This window comes from Protopterus annectens, chromosome 2.part1 (assembly GCF_019279795.1).
Source record: "Protopterus annectens isolate FY-2018-M chromosome 2.part1, PAN1.0, whole genome shotgun sequence".
Lineage (NCBI taxonomy): Eukaryota > Metazoa > Chordata > Ceratodontiformes > Protopteridae > Protopterus > Protopterus annectens.
The window spans coordinates 1,249,997,071-1,250,006,602 of record NC_056729.1 but is presented as its reverse complement, the minus strand read 5'-3'; the positions used below and the strand labels follow the sequence as shown (position 1 = coordinate 1,250,006,602).

Genomic DNA, 9,532 nt, shown 5'->3' with positions numbered 1-9,532 from the left:
CAATATTAGGAAAGAAATATAAACAGTATGAGAAGGGCAATAAAATTAGGAACCACCAATAACAATTGTTCCGCCCTGTTACATCATGTCAGTGTAGCAGTCACCTAGAATGGTAATAAGAGTTCATGTATACACATGCAAGGCAGTCAGGAAATGTAAGATAAGTAAAGTCAGTAATTCCACTTCAAGGCACTTTTCAAAATAATGTTATCATTTAAACCTGGAGTGTAATCAGCTCCCAGTAGGAGCTGCCATTTGAGCTCCCTCACTTCAAGTAAAGTAGCATAGTCTCCAAAAAATAAGTCCACCTGTTCTAACACAAAAAAAAAATTGTCAAAATTAACACATGAAACAGAATGTTAGCTAAAACATTTCTGGAGTCTTGTCCTCTGATTGCACCATAGTGTTCCTTAATGCAATCTGAAAGTTTCCTGCTAGTTTTACCAATGTAGAATGAATTGCAGGAATATATATATATATATATATATATATATATATATATATATATATATATATATATATTTATATTTATATACATACACACACACACACATATATATATATATATATATATATATATATATACACACACATACACACACACATATACACACACGCACACATACAAACACACGCACACACACACACAAATACTGAATATTAAAACTACATTTTACAAGCAAAGTAACATCAATAGCTAATATGTTGAACTGTTTCATTAAATAAATGGTCATGGGGTGGAGGAATGATGAATATTCTTCTGGTACAAAAATGTAGTGAAAGCAAACGCATATTTTAAAATCACAAAAGTTTTTCATATGCAGTGGGCAAATTATTACTCCCCTGGACATCAGTATATAGACTGTGGTCCATAACTTCATGTTGTAACTAATGTAGACATGTTTATATAGCACAGTTGCCTAAAAGCAAGAGGCTCTCCAGTCCGATTCTCAGTTGGAATGACGCCTCTGCAGAGTCAGCATGCCATTCCTTTGTTTGCATGGATGTTCTCCAGGTAGTCCGCATTCCTCCCTCCTCCCAAAGGCATGCAGTAGGCAAGATTTGCACATCTAAAATGTCCCTAGGTGTGTTTGTGTTGGAGGAGTATGGAAGTAAGGCCTGGCAGTCTACTTCCATTCATTGCTTGCCTAGCAATCTCTGTAGTTGGCAACTGCTGTATACTGGGATGCCAAAGGATTTGGCTGTGACCTGGAAACAGAGATGGTTTGCAGATCTGATCAGGAAACACCTTGCTGCCTATTGTTTACAACTGTACCCTAAATAATGGATGATTTAAACTTTAATTTCAGCAAATACAAGGGCTATTACAGCAAATACATTACAACAGCTGCCAAGTAAATACTACACTGTGATTAGAAAAACAGAATCGCATTAGAAAACGAGATGCAACATTGACTCTTTTTCTTAATAAATTGGTGGTGGATGTCAGTAACGTACCTGAGAATTAAGTAACAACTGTTTTGGTCCACTGAACAATGCATTCTTAAGAAGCTCAGTATCAGAAACCAGTTTTGACAGAAGATGAGATCTCTCTCTATCACATAACGCTACTTGATCCTGCAAGGAGACAACGTCCTGCTGTAAATTCTGAGCAGCTTTTTCCAAACCACTGTAAGTCCTGAAGAGCTGCTGTTGTGTACCCTCAAGATCCAGAAGGTCGTGAAGTCTACAATGCATTTAGAGTGAGGAACACGGAGTTACTTCACAGTTCAAGGAACACTGTATAGGTTTGTACGTAATAGCTAATAGTTTGCAACAAATCATTGGAAAGTCATATAACCCTGCAAATTACAACATGAATAGCACACCCCTAAGAGTAGACTCAGAAGTGAGAGATCTATGTACACAGATAAGACAGCAGCCTGAAAGTACATTTTGTACCTACCATAAATGTAGATGTCCGATAGGTATGCATCTGCAGTCATCACATATGGGTTGTCCTGCCTCAGGCAGCCCTTCGGTCAGCCGGATTCCAAAGTCTGGGTCCTGCGTCGGCTGATGTCGCCCTCTCCCCAGCGTCAGAGTGCCTGGGGTATAAAAGCGTCAGCCGACGCCATCTTCCTCAGTGTTTCTTGCCCCAGATGCCAGGTGCCCTCAAAGGAAGGCTAAATTTGGAGAAATGCAATATATTCCAAACATGCACAGAAATATATATGCATATATATAGATATATATATATATATATATATATATATATATATATATCTATATCTATATATATATATATATATATATATATATATATATATATATATATAAAACAAATAAACCATAATAGATAACCCCAGCTAGCTATGAGAGGGGAAAGTACCCAATAAATACCCAAGAGGGGAAGGAGGGAGGGTAAACCTGACTGCAGATGCATACCTATCGGACATCTACATTTATGGTAGTACAAAACTGTACTATGTCCTTCAAGGATGCATCTGCAGTCATCACATATGGGTAGAATACCATAGCCATACTGGGGGTGGAGGATCTATGTAAAGGATGGTGTAGCTAAAATGCCCTGCAGGACTGCCGTAGCAAAGCCTGCTCTGGATCTGGAATATAAAGGTAAATTGTAATGTTTGGAAAATGTATGCACGGAGCTCCATGTAGCAGCTTCTAAAATGTCCTTGGTAGCCACCCCTCTTAAGAAGGCTGTGGAGGTGGCTGTGGCTCTGGTGGAATGAGGTCTAATGTTAGCTGGCATAGTTTTTCCATGGAAGGAATAACAAAAATGTATGCAATTCCCTATCCATTTTGAAATTGTCTGTTTGGAAATTGCTTTTCCTTGTGCACCAGCAGCATATGCCACCAACAGCTGATCAGTTTTTCTGTAGCTTTTAGTTCTGTCCAAGTAGTAGCGCAACTGTCTGTGTATGTCCAGGGTGTGCATTCGTTTCTCCCCTTTGTTTTTGTGGATTTGGAAAGAAGGTAGGCAGGTGAATAGCTTGGTTTAATGAGACCCTGGATACCACCTTTGGCATAAATGAAGGATTGGTTCTCAATGAGACTCTGTCCTGATGAAAAATAAGAAATGGCTGTACTGCCATGAGGGCCTGTAACTCAGATACTCTTCTTACTGAGGTTATGGCCAGAAGGAAGGCGGTCTTCCAAGACAGGAACTGTAGTTCTGCAGATGCTGCTGGTTCAAAGGGAGGCAGAGTTAGTTTTTCAAAACACGAAGTTAAGGTCCCAGTTAGGCACTGGAGGTTTCCTTGGAGGATTGATGTTTTTAATTCCTCTTAGAAACTGTCTTAGGAGAGGATGAGAAAAGACAGATGGGTCAGTATTGTACTCTGCTGAAATTGCTGAAGCATGAATTTTAATGGAAGAGAAAGACAGGCCATTATGGAGCATTTCTGCCAAGTATTCCAGGATATGTGCCATGTTCATCACTGTCGCATCTAGGCCCTTTGTGGTGCTCCAAGTGTGAAATCTTTTCCATTTTGCTGAATATGCCTTTCTTGTGGAAGGCCTGCGAGCTTCCATGATGATATCCTTCACTCTCTTGGATAGCTTATCCTGAGGAGGAGTCAAGGTATTTTCCAGGCTGTTAGTTGCAAGGTTTTCAGGTTGGAATGCAGAGTTTTGTAATTGTGCTGTGTCAGGAGAAGTGGCCATTGAGGAAGAGGCCATGGTTTCGTGCATGACATGCTCTTTAACAGTGGGTACCAGTGCTGTCTTGGCCAGTCCGGAGCTATCAGAATCACTTTTGGCTGCTCTGTCCTGATCTTCAGTAAGACCTTGGTCATTAATGGAAGAGGTGGAAATGCATACACTGTTAGAGTTCTCCAGCTGAAAGATAGGGCGTCCACTTTCCATGCTTGTGGGTGGTATGTCCTTGAGCAGAATTTCTTCAGCTGATGATTGTGGGGGGGAGGCAAAAAGATCTATGTCTGGCCTTCCCCATGATTGTGTTATCTGTAGGAAGATGTCTGGGTGCAGCATCCATTCGTGTGCATCCATGATATTTCTGCTTAAGGTGTCCGCCAGTATATTGTGTTTTCCTGGCACAAACTGGGATTGCAGCTCTATATTGAGTTTCAAGGAAAGTTCCCATAGATTCATTGGCAGTCTGCAAAGAGGGTAGGAATGGGTGCCTCCTTGCTTGTTTATGTACCACATAACTGTGGTGTTGTCTGTCCTTATTAGCAGGTGGCCTTGATGCAGAAAGGGTTTGAAGGCCTCGATTGCATGTATCACTGCCAGCATTTCCTTTTGGTTTATGTGCATGCGTAGCTCCTTTTGTGACCATAGTCCTTGAATACATCTGCCCTCCATGTGTGCTCCCCAACCGTGGTCTGAAGCGTCCGTTGTAATGCTTTGGCTGGCTATTGGTTTGCTGAAGGGCAGACCCCTGTTCGAATGGCTTGCTTGAGCCCACCACAGAAATTCCTTTCGGAGGCATGGAATGAGTGGGATCAAAGTTTCTAAGCTGTGACTGTGCTGAGTCCATAAACTCCTTAGGTACCATTGTAGTTTCCTCATATGCAGCCTTGCTTGTGGAATCAGAAGAATGCAAGATGCCATGTAACCCAGGGCCTGCAGGAATTTCCTTGCAGTCAGCTGAGTTTGCCTTGTCAGATTCTTGAAGTAATCCGGTAGTTGTCTTTGTTTTTCTTCTGTGAGAAAAGCCATTTGGGTGGTTGTGTCTAGATCCGCACCCAGAAAAGTTATTCTTCGGGATGGAACAAGTCTTGATTTGTGAATGCTGACTGTATATCCCAAGGCCTGCAGTAGGTGGATGGCATAATTCAAGTCCTTTACCAAAGTTTGTTGGCTGTCCGCTTGTATAAGGCAGTCGTCCAGATATGGGTATATTTGAATCCCCTGAAGTCTGCAGTGTGCAATTACTGATGCCAGGCATTTCGTGAATACTCTGGGTGCAGTAGATAAGCCATAGGGCAATGCTGAGAATTGATAATGCTCTGAACCTGCAAGAAATCTGAGGTGTCTTCTGCAACTTTGTCCGATAGGGACATGCAGGTATGCCTCCTTGAGGTCTAGAGTCACCAGCCAAGACCCCTTGCCCAGCATGGGAAGGAGTTGCTGTAGAGTCAGCATTTTGAATTTTGGCACAATGAGAAGTATTCAGTGCGGACAAGTCGAGAATAGGCCTCCGCTGATTTTCTTTTCTTGGAACAAGGAATAGTCTGGAGTAAAATCCTTGGCCTTGTTCTGAAAGAGGAACCTTTTCTATAGCTTTCATTTGCATTAAGTTGGAGATTTGTTTCCAAGCCTCTGCCCTTTGATTTGGTGGCAGGTCTGGCATGCCTTTTCTTTTTGGCAATGTGTGAAAATTGAACCTGTATCCTTTGTCTATTATTTGCAGTGTCCATTTGTCTCTTGTAATACTGTGCCAATTTTCTGAGAATAAGGAAAGCTTTCCTCCCAGAGGTGCTTCTAACTGAGCCCTGGTTGGCGGAGTCAAAGCAAAGTCATTGAGTCTGTCCTTGTGCAGCAGGTGAAGGTCCTGCACTACCTCTCTGGTTGGGAGGCTGCCATTGACGTCCTCTGTAGGAGCCTCTAGCTTGCCCTCTACCTCTGGCACGCCTGTTCTTGCCTCTCTGGAATCTTTCTGTGTCCGGAAAGGACCAATTCTTGGTAGGCCAATTTCTGCTGAATCTTGGTGGTTGGACTTGTAGAAAATCTTTGACTGTTTGTACAGATTTTGCCTTTTCCTCAAATTTCTTTAAGACCTCCTGAGCAGTGGAGCATCCAGAAGCTTAGCTTTAACATGGTCTGGCAGAGATTGTTCCTTCAGCCAAGCATGCCTACGTATGACTGCACCTGTCATAGCTGACCTACATGAAGCTTCCAATGCATCATAACCACACTGTAAGAAATGGTTGCTAACCTGCTGGGAGTTATGTACCAGATCCTGAAGTGATTTGCGATCTAGGGGTTCAGGAGAAGACAGTTTCTTATGCAATTCATCTAACAAATACTCTTGGGTACTGTATCATAAGAAATTGACAATTTAATGCCCTCATAGAAAGAGTAGCAGAAGTATACACTTTTTTACCCCATCTCTCTAAAGCCCTGGACTCCCTTTCAGAGGGGAGTGGATTTTTAGTAGTGGTAGCTGCAACCCCTTTAGGGCCCTGGGAAATAGTTTCTGGATCAGCAGAGTGGGCCTTGTAAAGAAAAAGATGCGAGTCCGTGACCCTGTAGTACCTATCGGGTTTGGCAGGGGCCGGAGGAAGAGTGTCAGGGGTTATGCTAGACTCAGAGTACACATCATCAATGACAGTCAAAACAGGAGGAATAGCCAAAGGTCTATGCTGAGGTAAATGCAGAAAAGTTCTTAATCTTTTCCTGGAGTCAGAGAATTCCTGGCCCTGCCATTTGAAATGCTCTCTCATAGTGTGAAGGGTCTCCCCGAAGGATAGTTCTTCAGGAGGGGAGGCTGAGGGGATTGATTCCTCTGCATCAGAATCCTCGTAGGCCGAAAAAGCCTCCTCCTGGTAGTCCGAGAGAGCAGAGCCATCAGAGGCCTCCACTGAGGAGTGGGGATCAGAGGGCTCAACTCTGGGCCTTTTGTCTAGAGGGGGTCGAGAGCCTCTGTCCGGATGGGGTTGAGAGCCCCTAATTAAGGAGATAAGGTCCTCTGCTAAAGTTAGAATCTGTCAACTGGTAGAGGGTCCCTGAGGAATAACCCTGGGAGGCATAGCTTTTGTATGTTTAGCAGCTTTAGCCCTGGTGAAAGCCTTTATGGACATGGATGCAGGAGGCCTAGCTGCACCACGTGCTGGTGTAGTTTTGTCTAGAGGAATGGTGTCGGAAGTTTCCAAGACACCAGTTTCTGTGGGAAATTCAATAACAGACTCAGCAGGGGCCTCTGGGGCCGAGGTTGTCGGTTGAGCGGTTTCGGGGGTCGGAAGTACCAAGGACTCGGTGTCAGCCGAGACCGAGACACTCGCGGTAGGCCTGGCCGTGGTTTCAGCCGAAACCGCGGCCCGCGTGTATCGGTCCTTGTCCTTCTGTTTCTTTGTTAAATGTGAAGTCGGAGTCTCCGACGGCATATTGTATGAAAAACTAGCCCCAAAAAATTCCTCTGCAAACTCCGCCCGACGTGTAAGAGTGCGTCGGTTGAAGGAAGCACAGGCTGAACAGGCCGAGACGTCGTGGTCTGGGCCTAGGCAGGGGAGGCAGTAAGAGTGGAAATCCTTATGAGGTATTTGTTTCCCACAAGATAAGCAATTATTAACTTTATCTGACATCGGCTGAGGCAAGAAAGAGTCCCCAACGGGGTACTTAGCTTTTGAAGTCTTCGGTAGCTGAATTACAGGAGCTGGCCGACCAGCACTTGCGAACTGCTTCTGCTTCGGGCACCACGCGGCAAGAAAGACTGAGGAAGATGGCATCGGCTGACGCTTTTATACCCCAGGCGCTTTGACGTCGGGGAGAGGGCGACATCAGCCAACACCGGACCCAGACTTTGGAATCCGGCCGACCGAAGGGCTGCCTGAGGCAGGACAACCCATATGTGATGACTGCAGATGCATCCTTGAAGGACATCTTTGACTGCCATGTGCCCACAGTGATGAGGAAGTCCTTCTGCATGCCACAATTTATAAGCAAAGTATGGCATCCAGATCCAAGGAAATGACAGTCCCACTATATTCAGCCCTCATTAGACCAATAATAGAGTAGAATGCACCATTTGTCATGTACTCGATCAGCTGCAGCTGAAGTGACCTCAGAGGATCCTCACAAAGAAAATACAGGGTTTAAACAACATGTCCTATGCAAATAGACTAAAAGCCCTATCCACCTTTACTCTGCCTCCCACCCACTATTAAGAGGTGACCTATGCCTGACCTACAAGGCACTCGCAAATCCAGACCTGATGGAGCTGTTAAACATCTACACATTAAACAGCATTAGGGTCACCCAATCTAGGGATCTAAACTTAGTCAGTGACTCAAATAAAACATGCTGGAGAGACAGATATGCTTCTCAGAGATTGCCCCTTCTTTGGAACAGGCTTCCTATTCACATTAAGCACAGCCCTTCCCTGGCCCTCTTCAAATGCAATTTGGATTAATGGATGGGGAATTGCAAATTCACACCTGGGGTAGGGCATACATCCCTTAATGACACGGGCAATATGTAAGATAGTCAAGGCATAGGCACAAACCCATGTCATCCTCTTACCCAATATATGGCCCCTAGGGGTAAAATTGGGTTATATGGGCTAGGCTTGTAAGCGCTCTTAAGCAGTTAGCCTAGTAATCTCCTATAAACCTATGAACAAATGCACCCATTCAAAAATGAAGCATTATACTTTTATGGCACTTCTGTGTACTATGAAAAAGACAATTCCAAGAGTAGAGGCCTCAAAAGATGTCACTCTTAAACTCTGCCAAGTATTAGCAAGTTAAAGATAATTTCTGGATAGTCTCAAAACAGATATACAGGTTCTTTTTAACAGGCTGCATAAGTTCATGACAGCATAACAATCAGTTCAATGAGTGCTGGAAGGCAATAGAAATCACCACAGAAATACTATGATAACGACCCCTCCCCACCCCCCAAAAATAAAAAAAAAGATAAATAAAAAATAAATAGTCAATCCAACATGTCAGAGGCATCATAAGCTATGAGGTGCTAAAGACCCGCTTCCTGTAATCCACGGTATGATTCCATCAGCTTCAAATTGTCTGCTGTCCTCCTCTGAGCAGCTCACTTAAAATCAGACTGCTCCCAGGTCACCCCTGAAATAGACACTTTTGTCCGGTAGGTCACTTGGTTAACAATTATATAAAATAAAAACAAGTAAATTAAAAAATAAAATACAGGCAGTGACCTATACTGCCTAGCAAATATAGTAACAGAAGGTCAGCTGATCGCCCAAGAAGGCCATATCCCTCTACCCTCCCCATCAACTGCAGAACAGGTACCCAAGAAACAATTACTAAAATGTGTACAGTTCCTAAAGGAAGACTCATACCCCAACAGCAGGGGATTAATCCTTTGGGCAACCTTTTATATACATTTGCTTTAAGATGTGCAGTTTTTCTCCACAAAAACAACATATAATGGCGAGTAAGGACTACTTCAGTCCAACTAAATACTTTATTTTCTTTTTTTGTGTCTGCACTTAAGTTGCCTCACTAATACAGCCATTTAGAGTGACTTTCTGCATTGCCTATCTTCATTTTACTTTCTGCTAAGTAAATCTGCATATCTTCTGCTTTGCGTAACCTGTTTGCTATGGTGTGTTAGCAATCTTGGATTTAAGCAGTCGTCTGAACAGTGTTCTGACTCACAAAGGGGTTTTAGTGGGAGTGTGTATGCATCAGGGATCAGCTCTAATTCCACTGCTGCTCATATTGGTAATGGACTACATTAGCAAATGGTCAAAGGTTTCAGATCAATAAGGCAAGGCTCAAAAGACAAACCCACCTCCATAGGTATCACAAGGGATAAGAAACTAAGAGTAATGCTACTCAACGCTAGAAGTCTAAACCTCAAGATGCATGCACTTGAAACTCTCCTTAGCATGGAGAACATCGAT

The 9,532-nt window shown here is 43.4% G+C and overlaps 1 protein-coding gene across 1 annotated transcript in view; it reads right to left on the bottom strand.

The window, feature by feature from the left end:
• HAUS3 (HAUS augmin like complex subunit 3) overlaps positions 1 to 9,532 on the bottom strand; it is an 800,246-nt gene that overhangs the window by 702,989 nt on the left and 87,725 nt on the right. Inside the window, exon 4 of the mRNA XM_044062780.1 lies at positions 1,459 to 1,687. Within this exon, the coding sequence (XP_043918715.1) occupies positions 1,459 to 1,687 (229 nt within the window). The remainder of the gene's footprint in view (positions 1 to 1,458; positions 1,688 to 9,532) is intronic.